At 60.7% G+C, this 14,686-nt stretch overlaps 1 protein-coding gene across 3 annotated transcripts; it reads right to left on the bottom strand.

The window, feature by feature from the left end:
• Positions 1-366: 366 nt before the first annotated feature.
• RRP12 (ribosomal RNA processing 12 homolog) lies at positions 367-14,400 on the bottom strand. Of its 3 annotated transcripts, none has more exons than XM_067300126.1 (34): positions 14,260-14,400; positions 12,278-12,516; positions 12,086-12,169; positions 11,761-11,837; positions 11,460-11,565; positions 11,121-11,237; positions 10,860-10,998; positions 10,606-10,733; positions 10,149-10,247; positions 9,981-10,072; positions 9,783-9,894; positions 9,464-9,561; positions 9,180-9,294; positions 8,721-8,863; positions 7,815-7,936; positions 7,603-7,667; positions 7,347-7,509; positions 7,017-7,171; positions 6,345-6,412; positions 6,070-6,163; positions 5,551-5,709; positions 5,351-5,431; positions 5,165-5,270; positions 4,823-4,930; positions 4,403-4,560; positions 3,918-4,009; positions 3,601-3,756; positions 3,259-3,425; positions 3,018-3,134; positions 2,626-2,675; positions 2,237-2,315; positions 1,905-1,972; positions 1,404-1,486; positions 367-1,211 (listed from the first exon to the last, which is right to left on the bottom strand). In XM_067300126.1, the coding sequence occupies exons 1-34, from the start codon at positions 14,396-14,398 to the stop codon at positions 1,109-1,111; spliced, it is 3,882 nt and encodes a 1,293-aa protein (XP_067156227.1). In that variant the 5' UTR covers positions 14,399-14,400; the 3' UTR covers positions 367-1,108. The 3 variants fall into 3 exon arrangements, 2 of the variants coding, with proteins under 2 accessions (XP_067156227.1, XP_067156228.1); XM_067300127.1 differs by having other exon boundaries at positions 12,278-12,513; XR_010884739.1 differs by lacking the exons at positions 367-1,211; positions 1,404-1,486; positions 2,626-2,675.
• Between the last annotated feature and the right edge of the window lie 286 nt (positions 14,401-14,686).

The raw sequence follows: 14,686 nt of genomic DNA, 5'->3' as shown, positions 1-14,686 counted from the left end.
CCAAAACTGGGGGAATGGGACCCTTCAGGTCAGCAACAGTGAATAGGTGGCAGGATTAGAGCAGCAGCACCTCCACACAGCCCTGTGCACAGCGGTGCAGTGAAATCCCTGGGTGGGGAAGCAGGAAGGAGACAGTGCTCCTGGTAAGGCACAAGCAATACTAGCACAAGAGCTCCTCCCTCCACACCCAGGCTTTTAAAAGGATCTTGAAAAATAAAAAAGCACAAAAGAGAGCCACAAAACTGGATTTTCAGCCTACAGAAAGAAGCCTGCAGTAAGAGGCTGAACAAGCACAATCTGTTTGGCTCATGACAAGATTGAGAAGCACTGTAATTCCAGCATGTGAGTTACCATGATAGGAAATGACAAAGGACTGAAAGCTTTTTAATACAGAAGAAGAAAGGAAAACCAGATATGTTCATAAATACATGTTTTTCACAGTGTGAACCATTTCCCACAGGACCTGCATCCCAGAGCTGTTGTGTATCCACTGCTGTCAACTCCATCCTTGTTTTTTCCAGGGCACTTTGGCCAACACTAGCAGAAGTAACTGGGTAAAAATGGATGCTCAGGTCAACCTGAAATATCTGAGCAGCTAAAGGTCCAGGACTGCTTGTGCTGTTCAGGTCCAGTTGGTGAGAAGTGGTCAGAGCAGAGGAAAGGGCCTGTCTCAGTTCTCACAGGTAAGAGAAAGGGCAGCACAGTGAGGCTGCAGTAGTTTCTGCCAACCAGAAAGCGTTTGCAGGGCATACAGCTCCTATGGGAAGGACAGGAGGAATCAAGGCTGGATAGGAACAGTGAGTATTTATCACTACAGAGAATTCATTACACATCACTTGCTCGTTCTCACACACACACACACACCAAACGGGGCCCCTGGGCAGTGTCAGGCAACCCGGCGCCTTCCTCTCAGCACGGGAGGACAGGGCTTGGGCCGTGAGTCTGTAATGCGATGGGGTGGCTTCCCTGGGAGGCTCAAGCAGGCACAGGCCACCTCCTGCAGAGGAGTCTCCCCCTTGTCCCCACACGAGACCCCGTCTCCTGGTGCCCAGACGCGACAGGGTGTCGTCACTCCTCAGGCAGGTGCAGACAGAGCGTCCGAGGCTCCTCAGGGGCGACGGTCCTTTGGACGGTTCCTGCGGCCGGCCTGGGCCCCGCGCTGGGCCCCCTTCATCAGGCCCTTGAACTGTCCCTGCATTTTTGCCTGTTTCCTAGGGGGAGAGAGGAACACAAGGTTGGGTTAGCCCAGGCACTGGGCACAGGCTTGCTCCAAGCTCTGCAAAGAGCAGCACAGAGGCCAGTGGAGAGTTCCCAGACCCCCAGGCAATCGTAACAAAGCAGAGCAGGATTGAAGCTGGCTTTGGCCCTGTTGCCCACCCTGTGCCCTTCCCAGCTAGACCCACCTTCTGTTGAGTTTGGCCCTGTTCAGCGGGATGTAGGCATATGGGTCCAGCTGGCCCTTCTTCTTCACGTCGCCTTTGCCTTTCTGTGGGAGATACCAGCATGGCAGAAGATGCAGCACAAAGACACCTGCACCCATTCTGGGGCAACCCTGGCACACAGTCCGAGCACAAGGCCCTTGGGGCCAGATTTCCCACCCTGAGACACAGCACCAGACACCTGCTGCGAGCAGACACTGGGCACAGCAAGGGCAGGACAGTAGCAAGGACAAGATGGGCTGGAAACATTCACAGGAACCGAGCGTTTGGCGACTCCCCTCGGAGCTGAGATCCCCCAGCTTCGGCAGCCCTGGACCAGAGCCCAGCAAAGAGCCGTGCTTCCTGCCCCCCCAGGCCAACAGCAACCCTGCACCTGCCCTGCCAGTGCATCCCTGATGGAGCGCTTGCCCCACCAGAGCCCAAGGCATCCCTCACCGCAGCCCTGCGTCCCCCTGGGGCCCTCACCTTAGATCTGTACTCTGCACCAAAGGCTGGCTCCTTGCCCAGTTGCCGGTGGATCCCAGAGCCTCCAGCTGGAAAACAGGGAATGTGTGTGTCGGAAGGGGGGTCCCAGGGCCAGGCCCAGGCTCCTTCCCAGCTCCAACACAAGAAGGAACTGGGGTTGGGAGAGCTGCTCCCTTTTTGCCTCTAGCTCTTAGGTGTGAGGAGAGAAGAGAAGCAGAAAAGTGGGAAAATTTCACACGGGCAAAAACCTCAGCTCCTGCCACTTTGCAGCAGCCCAGCAGTAACAGTGCATGGTTCTGGCTCCCTGGAGAGCCGCAGAGCAGGCGGCTTACCTCTGTATTGAGGGTAGGCCCCAGACTCCGTCTCCTCATCGTCTGGCTCCTCTCTAAACCGACGCTTCTGGCTTTTCTTCTGCAGAAAGAGGAAGAGGGGACCCTGCAACTGGCTTGTCCTTACTGTCCTGCTCCCCCACAGATCTGCGATCTCTATCAGGCACAAAGAGCCTCCTGCCTCCTCCCATGGGGACCCAGAGGCCTTCCACACTCTCTGCGCACATCCCCTGACCCAGGCCATCCTCCCACATCTTCTCCAAGAAGCTGCTGCTTGCCTGGTGTCCCCACCGGCCTCTCGGCCAGAATTGCATCTGCCGCAGCACAGACAGGGGCTCAGCCCAGCCGAGCCCACCCCACCATCTCCTCCAGACCACAAGCTCTGTACTCACACTGCGAAGACCCACTTCTTGCAGCACATCTGCCATCTCCTCATCTGCTCCTACAGCACAGGACAGCAGGGTCAGTGCAGGATGCAGGTACAGGTGTGCTCCTGTACTGTGCCAGCCTCTGTAGCAGGCTGCCAGGAGCAGAGTGCCTCTACCAAGTGGATATCCCACAGCACAGATGGTTGTGTCCCCTCCAACACCCTCCCGATGGTGGTGGAGACAGTCTCACCTGCGTGCCAGCAGCCCCGGCAGGGCCTTGCACCTTGTAACACAAGGCCACACCAATCCCTGCCACCTCTACCACCTTCCCCCAAGTTCCCACATGTGGGTGGGCAGGAAAAAAAACAGAGAACCAGAGCAAGTGTAGTGTGGCCACCTGCCAGCCCAGGTAGTACCTCTGGCTTCATCATCGTCCACCTCCTCTTCCTCCTCTTGGATGATCAAGCGCCCATCCTCAGACACCTGGAAGTCATGGCTCACTCCTTTGGACTGCTTGGTGCCTGGCTCAGTGGCTGCACACAGAGAGACAAGTCAGGGGCTGGGGCAGAGCCCACGTGCCAGGGGGGGTTGTACGCCAAGGCCCCAGTGCATCATGCCAGCTCCCACCCCAGCCACATGCGAGGCCGTGCTCCTCACCCAGCACCCGCTGGGACACATTGGGGTCCAGGAAGTTGAGGGGCTCATCCTCTTCCCCTTCTTTCAGCCAGGCCTGTCCCCTCTGCCATGACTGCTTCTTCCACTCCTTGCCCCGGCGCTCCTCCTCTTCCTCCTCCTCCTCCGAGTCAGCCAGGATCTCCTCGATGCTGGGCAAGAGGCAGAGAGGATGATAGAAACAGAACAAGCCCAGCCCCGGTGCCCTGCCTGCTCCCTGGCACATGGGAAGCCTCACTCCAGAGATGCCCCCAGTATCTCTAAAGGCATCAGTGGAGCGGATCCAGCACCACACCCTCTGGCAGGGCTGCTCTGGTCCATCTTTACCTGTCTCCTCTGGGCTGTAGTGGTGCCTCCTCTTCATCCGCGTCCGCTGCTGCCTGCCTCAGGGCACGCTGCTTGCGGTTCCGGGCTTCGGCCTTGCGGATGTTCACCAGCACCTTGTGGTACTCAGCTGGCAGCAGCCCCTGCACCAGCTCGAAGCTGAGCGGGGCACAGAGAGCAATCACCGCCCAAGCTCCCCCCACACGCAGGACAGCACCACCTCCTCCCATACCACTTCCCAGGGAACTCCCTCACTGCCCCCAGTGCTGCTTCAACAAGTTGTGGGGTGGCCCAGGGCCCCTCCAGCATCCTCAGCTCACCCAAACTTGCGGATGAACTTGGTGAAGAGGTTGCGCAGCTTCATGCGGAAGTGACGTCTCATGTCGTCCGAAAGGTTCCCCACGGCCTCCAGCTGCCAGGACAGAGAAACCCTCAAGCTCAGAGCACCTCTGCCAAGGGCACCCAATCTCCCACCCTGCCCCTGCACAGCCTTCTTGACCTTGCTCACCTACACCACTTCAGCACCCTGCTGCCATCTGCCAGTACCCATTGCTGTCCCAGGCACGGGCACAGGGAAGACTCCCTGATGGCAGAGCTGAGTCATGGGGAGGCTCTGGCAGATCCATGCCAGCATGCAGGAGAAGGGCTTCCTCACTGCTTTCTCAGCCATTGGTATCAGGGTTGGGCCCTCAGCTCCCAGGCAGAAGCAGGATGCAGCTGGGGATGCCCCTGGGGATACCAGTCCCAAGGCAGCCCAAGGCTCTGCTCTGCCACCCCCCTCCAGGTGCCCATGCTGGGGTCTCACCATTGTCTGGACATGCTTGGTGAGCAGTTTGGCGTCAACCAGCAGCAGCACGACCTTGAGGAAGCCCAGGGCCGCCTTCACCACGTCCCGCGTGCGAGAGCCCAGCAGCAGGCACACATTCTGCAGGAGCTGCTCCACCACGCTCAGCCCCATGTGATCTGCAACCACAGCGGGGCTCAGCCAGAGCCAGCCTCCTTCCTCCCAGCACCCTCCTTGTCCCACTGCCCAGGACAGTGCCCTCCCCAGCAGACCTAAAAGTGCCTGCACCAGCCCCGCCAGCAGCGCTGGGCGCAGGCCAGAGCCCTGGTGCCTGGCACAGGAGAGGGGCTAGCCCCTACAGCCTGGGGAGCTCTCGGACAGCGAACCCTGCGCTGTGGAGCAGTGCTATCCCGGCACCCCGGCCCTCCTGCCCGCACTCACCTTTGAACTCGAAGAACAGGCGGGTGAGTGCCAGCACCGTGCAGCTGATCATGGTGACCGAGCCCGTGAGCCCCGCGTAGACCAGGAGCAGGAACCGCTGCATGGCCTCTGCAAGAAAGGTGCAACTCAGGACCCTGTTCTTCCTGTGCCCAGTGGCCTTTCTGGCCCATCTCAGCAGGCAGGTGCTTTTCTTCATGCCCTGCAACCTCAGCACCAGCCTCTAGCATTGGGGCTCCGCTCTCTGCATGCGAGTGGGGTGCTGGCCATGGGTCTGACTCTCCCTGGGGCTGAGCAAGCAGAGCAGGGGTTGCAGAGCTGCCAGAAGCTGTGGCAGCAGCTCACCTGGTGGGGTGGGCCCAAAGCTGATGAAGGCATGCCCCATCTCCACCAGTAGCAGGTAGGCGTTCTTCCGGGCCCCCACCGACACCTCCTTGGTGCACAGGATCACCTGGAGGCACAGATGCACGTCAAAACCCCACTGCCACCCCCGCAGCCAGAACTGGCCAGGTTCCCCTTGCACATGCTCACCTCTGGGACCAAGGCAGTGATAAAGGGCTCGTGCTCTGCAGAAAGCTGCTTCACGATGTGGAACAGGCACTTCAGCCGGGGCTGGGGAGAGAAACCGCCAGCGCTGTTAGACCCAGGGGCACGCACCCGGCTGCCCTCGCAGCCCTCCCTGTTCCCTCCTCACAGTAGCTGAGCTCTGCCCCAGCAGCCCTCGTTCTCACCCTCTTGGCCGGAGATGCTGCACTCTTGAGCGAGTCCAGCAGTGTTGTCTGCAGATCCTCCAGGTGTGAGTGGACAAAGGCCTGGCAGGCAGCATGGGGGGCAGCACACACCTCCTCCAGCACACGGTACGCCTTCTTCTGCACGCTGCGCTCCTTGCTCTGCAGGGACAACCACCACGCCGTGTCCATCAGGGCAGCTCCTCAGCACAGCGTCCTTAGGGACTACTGCAGCACCCTACACCACCCAGCAGAGACCTGTCCTGCAGCACCTGCTCAGCTCGACAGCAGCATGGCTCCAAGCTCGCAGCAAGCAGACCCCAGTGAGCACAGCCACAGTCCCATCCCGCTCCTCCAGCAGACCAGGAGGAGAGCATGGTCTGGTGTGTGCCCCCAGCCTCATCCTAACCTGCTACTTGGTTTGCATGTGGGCTGGAGGAGCATAACCCATCATCTCCCTCCTTTGTGGGGAAGGTGTCCTGCTGCTGTCCTTGCACCTGTGGGGGCCGGGAGCCAACTCACCTGGAGGGAAGGCTGGATGGTGCGATACAGGGAGTCCAGGGACTGCTCGTCAGCGTAGGGTGCCATTGCCACGATCAGATCCAGGATGGAGAGTCTGCAGAAGAGAGATGATTAGCAGGTCACTAATGCTCTTCCACAACGCTGGGACTCCATCTGCAAGCCTGGTTTGATGCAGGACAGCAGCACTTCCCCATGGGACAGTACAAGCGCCCTAGTGCTGCCTGGCTAGAGGAAGACAGCAGCTTTACCCATTAGCCCCAGCCCCTGGGTGTTACCTGGCAAACTCTGAGCTTTCGGGGCTGGTCAGCTTCTCGCTGGCTTTCTGCAGGAACCCGCACACCATCTGCAGGACAAGCACAGGGTCAGCAGGGCTCCCCCTCCTGCCCCCACATGCACTTGGGCTCAGGCTGGGAGCTCTGCAGCACAGCTCCCATCTGCACAGTGACGGGCACCCTGACTTTGGTCTCATTTTCCTGGTGCCCACCACCCTACTCCTCTGCTGGGCTCTGCAGCAAGCCCAGGGCCTGAGGGGCCCTGCAGAACTGCACGTGCTAACTTGACTGTCGTGCTACAGCCCCAGGAGCAAACTGACAACACAGCAACTCAGGCAATCCTTGCTGCAGCCAGGACCAGGTTCAGAACGGACTGAAGGGAGTACTTTTCCATGAACGTGCAGTCCACCCGGGGGAAGCATTGCTACAGGACATTGTGAAGACCCAAATATCAGCGGGTCCAAAAGGGCTGGACAAATTCAATAGGGGCTCACATATGATGCTCCACGTGCAGCTGCAAGCTTGGGAAAGGATCTGGGCAGGGAAGGGACTGCCCTCTGCCCAGCTTGTTTCTGTCTTCCCAATCATGAACCCACCAGCCCCATTAGGCTGGGTCTGGCTGGGACGTTTTGGTCTGCCCAGCACAGCCACCCCCCTTTCCCCAGGCCCCCTCACCTGCGGCTCTGTGATGGTCAGGTAAGCCCGGACAGTGTCCAGCACGGAGCGGCACTGTGCACTGCTGTCCCCGTCCTCCTCAGGCTGGCTGTACACGTTGAAGAGGATGGGCAGGAAATTCTTGGCAAAGCGACCCACTTCCACCCGCTCTGCATCTAGGGAGAGGACAACGAGCTGCATGGATCAGTGGGGCTGTCAGACCTGACGTCCCCCACAGCAGGTCACTGCAGAGGACAGGGACGACCTGCAAAGGGAGCCCCCACTGTGCCCCATGCAGGACCCCACTCTGCCGGGAGCCCCCTCACCACACTGCCAGCATCTCCCCCCAACCTGTCTCGCAGCCCTTGTGGATGAGGGTGCGCAAGGCCTGGCACACAGTGGGGCGGAGGTCCGGGCGCTCGCTGATGGCCATGCCCAGGGTGCGAGCCAGCCCCTTGAAGGCCACCACCACATCCGTGGGGCGGATGCAGAAGCCAGGCAGCAGGGTCCAGACCTGAAAGTCAAAGGAGGAAGTTGGACACCAGCACCCTCCCCTCCCAGGGCATCACTAACACCCCACGGCAGCAGTCCTGGCACCCCTTGTTACCTGCCACTGCAGTGTGTCATAGATCTTCGACTCCAGGCTCTTCCCAGCCTGGGCAAGCTCCAGGGCTGCAGAAGAGAAGGGGGAGATGAGCAGAGCAGAGATGGCCAAGTCTGGCTCTGCCCCAAGAAAGGGAGGTCCCAGAGAGCACACCGGGGCTCCCAGGAGCCCAGGGCTGCACCCTTCGGGGCCCCTGCCACACCACCCCTCCTCACCTTTGCTTTTCAGCGTGGCTGCCAAGGGCAGAAAGTAGCTGGTGAAGAAGCCGAGCCGCGCGTCCTGCACATAGTCCCGCAGCACAGGCAGGAGCCAGCTGCGGGGGAAATCCAGCGTCTCCCTGGGGAGGGAACACACAGGTGAGGGGAGCACGGGGTGCCACCAGCACCAGCCCCGGGGCACAGGACACCTTCATCCAGCACCAAAGCTGGGGATGGGGAAGCTCAGAAGAGTCAAATGCCTCCAGTGCAGCACGGGGACCAAACAGGAACATGACAGTGGCTGCAAAATCGCCAGCATGACAGACGGGGACTGACAGTTGGTCATCTCCCAGTATGAGAACTGGGAGGAAATGGAACAAGTAAGAAGGAAAGGAAGTGAGAGGATGGCACCCTGCCAAGGATGCTGCGCATACCAGCCATTTGCAGTGGCTTATGGAGAGGTCAGAGAAGTGCAGAAGCACCTTCTGCTCAGGGAACCCTAAGCTGAAAGCAGCCTGAGGCTGGGAGAGGGCTGGGGAGGTGTCGCACACGCTCCTCCTCCTCTCACTCCTCCCTGAGCACAGACCGGACCGTCAGCCAGAGCCATCCACTGCTGACATAGCGCAGCCGCAGGCCAGGGCCAAGCAAGGAAGCTAGAAAGGATCCCAGTCTCTGGGATGGGAAGGCAGGGGTCTGCTCAGGGCCTTCAACAGCAGCGAAGGATGGAGAAGAGCAGGCAGCCAGGACTCCCGAGTTCCCTGTTCTGCAGAAGGTGCCCAGTCTGGGCAGGGGCAAAGGGTACCACCAAACCCTGGCAGCTAAGGAGAAAATGGTTTCCCAGCTGGAGACAAGTGTCCTCCACTACCAGGAGCTGGCAGCAGGACCGGCTCCCCTGTGGTGAGGGCATTGCACGGCTGTACTCACTCCTTGCCATCTATCTCCAGGGACACAGTTTGCAGCAGCACCTCTGGACCCATGGCGCTCACAGCGGCCCCCACCGCCTGGTCCAGTTCTGCGGTGTAAGGGAAGTGTGGGGAGAGACGTAGGTCGCACAGGGACTGGAGACACTGTGGGGACAGGGCAGGACAGTCACAGTGGAGACACAGAGGGACTGAGCACATCACTCACTGTTCTTGCCCAGGGATGCCAGCTGCGCTGTGCATCTCTGTGCCAACTGCACACCAAGTCCCAGGGCTGCGCACGCCCTCCCCATGTCCAGGCGGGGTGGCAGGCACTGCGATGGCCCCACTCTGCAGCTAGAGCAGGTAACGCAGCCCAGACAGCAGAGCAGCCACTTCATCTGACTCTGCTCCATGCTGCAAGACACCTTGAGCTCAGCCCCATAGATGACCACTACCTTCACACCCTCCCAGCCTTGCTCACCTTCTTCATTATGGGATGGCACTGCTTCCCACATGCCTCAAAGAAAATCTCCAGCACCTGCAGCACATCGGCCCATGCTGCATGAAAACGATACGTCAGGCCATCCTCCACTGCCCTGGTGAGAAAAGAGAGGGAGAAGGTGACACTGGCATGGCCCAACCTAGTGCTGGCACTGCCTGTGCCAACCAGAGCCTGCCAGCAGTGATCAGGGACCAGGCAGAGGCCAGGCAGAGCTCAGCTGGGCCCATGGGGAGAGCCCTTCCCACACCCCCACCACTCCTCACCTGAACATCTTGCAGAGGTAAGAGGCAGGGGCTGGAGCAGACGCAGAGACGGTGCCCAGGTCACCCATGTGGGGAGCAACACACTCACTCAGGAGGTTCTGCAACAGTAGCCAAGGAAATGGGGGTTAGCAGTGGACTGTGGATCCCCCAGGACAGGGCCTAGCAGGCACAGAGGGGCAGGTCCAAGCACAGAGGAGCCCACTGGCCCCAGGCAAGTCCCAAAACCCTAGACAGAGACCCCAGTCTGGCCTCCAGCAAGGACCAGGGCAACTGTCCCCCCCAGAGCAGCCGAGCTGAGAGAGGTGCCCATGCATAGTACCTCAAGGATCTGTGCTGCAGTTGACACCACCTGGGAGTGTGGGGACAGGAAGCAGTTCATGGTGGTAGAGAAGAGACGGGGAAGATGAGCCCAGCACAGGTCCTTCTGCAGCCTGGAGGAGAGAGTCCAGGCCAGTGAAACACAGAGCCAGCCCTGCTCAGCCTCTGCTCCCTGCTCAGCAGCAGCCCATGCTCGTACCTGCTCAGGTTGATGTGTGCCCTCTCCATGGTGGACAGCCAGGTCACCAGTGGCTGCAGGTCATTCACGCTGGGCACATAGTCGTACAGGGCCTGGGGAGGCAGAAGGTGGGTGCGTGCAGTGGTCACACCAGCCCCATCCCTCCCCGCTCCAGCACCCGGCACTTACTGTGATGATCTGGGCATTGAGCTCGGCTGGCAGGCAGGCCGGGCTGGCCTGGGCACCGAAGAGGCTGTAGAAGGCCTGCATGGCGCACGCCGTCACCAGCTGCAAAGGACACGGCGTCAGGACGGGAGGCTCTGGGGCAGACGATGGCTCCTTTGCCCACTCTGCATCTCTACCCCCAGAAAAAGCTTTGCCCAAGCCAGCCCCATGGGAAACCCTGGCCCCATTGCAACTGTGCCCTGTCTAGCCATGGCCTCCCTCTTTGATGCCAGACAGGCCAGCAGACATCAGCTGCCCCAGGGGCTCCTCTGCATATGGCTCCTGTATTTACAGGCTGCACGACTTCCCAGGCAGCAGCCAAGGTAGTCTGAGCCCTTACAGGGCACAGTCGACAGCACTGGCACAGGGCCTGCCCCCTGCCTTCCCCGCACAGCTTCGTGCTGGGCACAGGGACACTCACCACGTGGCTGAGGGTCATGATTCTGAGCAAGGTCTCGCAGCAGGTCTTCACCATGGCCACGGGGAAGCAGGGCAGCAGGTCCTGCAGCAGGGTCAGGACGTGCAAGGTGGTCGTGGCCTCCTTGGTGCCTGCAGGAGCAGAGCAGAGGCTGAACTCACGGCACCCTGCAGCCCTCACGTCCCCATTCCTGCATGGCCACAGGGTCCTCCACACCTCTCTGCAGGTGCAAGACCCCTTGCTCCAGTGCCCCGTACCTCCAGCTTTCTCAATCTCCCGCACGCAGAACTTGGCGGTGGATGGAGCCGCAGGGTGATGTGCAGGGGCCGCGTCACCAAACATGAACTCGCTGCCCTTCAGGACGCAGCACACCCCATGCTGAGCTGCTTTCCGAACCTGTGGGAGGGAACATGCAGATGTGTGGGAGCCACGGACCCCGGGAGCACAGCCAGCCCCAGAACCGAGCCCAGAGGTAATGTCATCCCTCGCCCGCACAGCCCGGGGCACTGGGGACTCACCTTGGGCTTGGCATGGACGCAGAAGCTGAGCAAGCCGTGATAGACCTGGAGGGTGACAGGGTAGCTCCAGGCTGCCAGGTCCTGCTTCCGCAGCAGTGTGGCCAGGCAGGAAAGGACCTGCGAGGGGAGAGCAGCAGGGACATTAGAGTCACCCCATAGGACCCCCGGCCCCCAGAACTGCAACAGCCCCAAGACGAGCACCCAGCACCAACCCATAGCAGCCGGCTGAACTCCAGCTCTCAGGCAGCCACCTGACCCCAGACGGTGACTTGTCCCTGGCCTCACAGGCACCAGGACACCACAGAGCTCGCACTGCTGGCTGCCCCTGCGTCTACTCACCCATCGGAGGGCAGAGGTGGAGCCGCTGCAGGCCTGTGAGGACAGGATACCCATGAAGGCTTTGGAGGTGTCCGAGAACTTTTTCATGAGCACAGGGCTTGGGACACTGCGGGGAGGAGGGGAAGCATCAGTGGCGCACAGACCAGGCAGCTGGCAGCAGTCACACAGGGGTCCGCACACAGAGGCTGCCAGGGTCCAGTCCTTCCCCAGATCAGCATGGGGGGAGACAGTGCCAGCTCCTTTCCCAAAATGGGGCCAGGTGAGGGGCAGGGAGAGCTGCCCAGGCCAACCGGGGACTCACCGCTTTAGGACCAGGTTGAGCAGGTAGGCGACAGCAGCCAGCGACTCAGGGGACTCCACTGCCTCCAGCGTGGTCATCTGGGAACAGAGGAGGGGTGAGAAAGAGCATCCAGGCCAGCCCCACCGCAGCAGCCAGCAAACCCCAGCCAGCAGAGCGCCAGGAGCAGCCCAGCAGCATCTCTGCTGGCGAAGGATGCCCAGGGCCTTTCAGACATGAGCACAGCACCTTCCACCACCAACCCTCCCGAGTGCACAGGTCACCATGTGCACATCTGGGCTGCCAACAGCGACTCCCTCCATGCCTCCTCGCTGTGACAGTCACTCACCAGCGCAGCAAAGTACTCAGTCTCGCTTTCCTTGCCCCCCTGCGAGCGGATCACCTCCGTCACAGCTGCCAGCACAGCGCAGATCTAGGTGAGCAGCAAGAGGAGCAGGTCAGTCCTCTTGGCCTAATGGGCTGCAGCAGAGCCCGACTGTCCGGGGGGCCATGCCCACACCCAGCCTGCTCCTCCCGGTACCTCTTTGTGAGCGGCAGAGTTGGACTCCCAGAAGCGCTGCACCTTGCTGAAGGTGACGTTGGTGCAGTCACTCAGCCCGCTCAGGAAGGTGCCAGAGGACTTCTCCGTGGCAGCCTCTCCATCATCATCCTGCTCCATGCGGAGCTGAGTGCTGTCACTCGTCCGCTCCACGCGCAGGGACCCTGACTGCAGCTCATTGTGCAGCTTCACCGCATCCACTGTCAAGTTGCTTTTCTCTGCTAGAGAAGAACAGACATATTGAGCACCATGGAGATGGGTGCTAAGTCACCTCCAGGGCTTGGCAAGTTATGTTCTGCCAGTCTTGCTCTGTCACTCAGCCTGGAAATCCCTATATGCTCCATCTCTTCCACCCTCCCAGCCAGCTAAACCTCACTGGAGCTGATTTCCAGCATGTGGGACGTGACTGCTGCATTCCCCTGAAAAGAGGAGACAGAGCAATAACTCAAAAGAGCTCCTATTCCTGTGATGACAAATCAGAGCGCAGTCCAGCCATCTCTTTTAGCCAAGGAGAGCATCGGACCCTCAAAAACACATATCAGTGTGCCAAGGTTTTAATGGCAAGATGCTCCTTTTTCCCTGTTCCACCCATCTTCAGCCTGGAGCCCTGGCAACCAAGCAGCCAACACACGCGCTTTGCGTCCCTGAGTCACAGACACCCAACCACTGCGCAACCAGCTGCAAGAGGATATCTGCATGCTACAAGACTGGCAGTTCTTCATTTAGGTCAGGCAGCACTTTCTCTGCAGGAGAAAGAGCTCCTTGAGCAGCCTTGCCAACAGCAGGCAGGGTTGTAAAAATCCAGTCCCTTGCAGACCGTGAAGCTGTGAGGTTTGTCTTCTCCACTGTGTGATTTGCTGAACAGGAGCCAGTATCATGTTCCTGACGCTCACTCTGCACCAGGTGCCACAGCAGCATTTACAGCCACAGCCTTATGCTTTTGGAAGCCCAAATCATTTCCACTCAAAGCTGCTGGAAGGTCACGTTACCGGGATGTTATGAAGCTACTTTGCTGGAAAGTTATGTCTTCTGCCCTGCAGCAGGTCCTGGTGGCTCCAGCTGGGGCCTTGCACTGGGCTCTAGGCAGGGTGACAGATACTGCTGTAGGTTGTTCCTCATGTCTACACAGGAGCCCTGAGATGCATGTCCCTGCTCCAAGCCCGCACATCCAGCGTTATGGTGAAGGTAACAAAAGAAAATCTTGTTACTTTGTAGAGGTGATTTTCCTCCCAGTTTCGTGCTTTCTCTCTGCCTCCCAGGGCAGGAGCTTGGCATGTGAGCAACTCCCTGCTCTCTTTCTTCAGGCCTGGCATTAGGGCCTGCCCCATCCCACGGGCTCTCAGGAGCTGGAGACCCAAGGGCTTATCCTAAGGCACCAGCTAGGCTGTGGCTGTGCAGGGAAAGACCGAGGACCTCACCCCCTCGCACCATCCACCCCAGCACCCACCAGCTCGGGCAAGCAGCTGGGGCACTCCGCAGCCAGCCCACCCCTGCACCTCCTGGCGCCAGCCAGGTCCCAGCTCCAGCCGGAGGAACAGCGCGAGCCTGGGAAGGCCAAGGCCCAGGCCCAGGCAATGCCGAAAGCAGCTGGAGAGCAGTGAAGGAGCTGCCACCGCAGACAGCGGGGTCCCTCACCAGCGATCCTACCCCAGTCCAGACCACACGGACCCCTTGCCTCACGCTCGGCCTTCCCATCCCCGGCCTGCAAACAGGTCCAGCCCGGCCCTGCACCCCAGCTGGCCCAGTGCTGCCCCCGCCCACCTACAGCCCGCTCCCAGCCTCCCAGCCAGCGACTACACCTCGGCCCTGCAGCTCTACCTCGGCCTGCCCACAGCCCCTGACCCCTGCCAGCCTCTGACCCCTGCCAGCCCCTGCCAGCCCCTGGCCCCTGACCCCTGCCACCCACAGATCCCCACCCGCCCCTAACCCCTAGGCCCAGGCTGGGCCCGGCCCCGGCCCCTCACCCGCGGGCCGGCTGTAGAAGCGGCTGCGCGCGGCCAGGCGGTGCCGGCGGGTCTCGGGGTTGCAGTCGCTGCTGTGACCCTTCCGCCACCGCTTCAGCTTGGCGGCGGCGCCCGAGCGGAGCCGCCCGCACCGCGCCATGCTCGCCCGGCTCCACGTGCCCACCCCCGCCCCGCTTCCGCCCGGCCGCGCTTCCGCTTCCGGCGCCCGGCGCCATCTTGGGTGAGGGCAGGGCTGCCCACGGGGCAGTAGCGACTCCTTGGGGGTGGGTGGGGGAGCGGCGTCTGGGAAGCTAAGCAGAGTCGCGCCTGGTTACGGCTTGGATGGGAGACCAGGTGGCGCTCTCTTCACGGCAGTTCGAGCTGGGGCATGGGCAGCCCCCAAAGAAGCGTGTGTGGCAGGGAGTGCCATGCAGTTTGGGACCAGGAT

The sequence above is a fragment of the Apteryx mantelli genome, chromosome 7 (genome assembly GCF_036417845.1).
Source record: "Apteryx mantelli isolate bAptMan1 chromosome 7, bAptMan1.hap1, whole genome shotgun sequence".
Taxonomy (NCBI): Eukaryota; Metazoa; Chordata; class Aves; order Apterygiformes; family Apterygidae; genus Apteryx; species Apteryx mantelli.
Note: the sequence above shows the minus strand (reverse complement) of the source record. Positions and strands in the feature narration are given on the sequence as shown.

Excerpts from the sequence above, each read along its gene's own strand:
- RRP12 (XM_067300126.1), bottom strand. The coding sequence starts at position 14,398 with ATGGCGCGGTGCGGGCGGCTCCGCTCGGGCGCCGCCGCCAAGCTGAAG. Across the intron at positions 7,937-8,720 it reads CTGGAGATAGATGGCAAGGA|GGAGACGCTGGATTTCCCCC; the intron begins GTGAGTACAGCC and ends TTCCCTCCCCAG. Across the intron at positions 7,668-7,814 it reads AGCCACGCTGAAAAGCAAAG|CCCTGGAGCTTGCCCAGGCT; the intron begins GTGAGGAGGGGT and ends TCTCTTCTGCAG.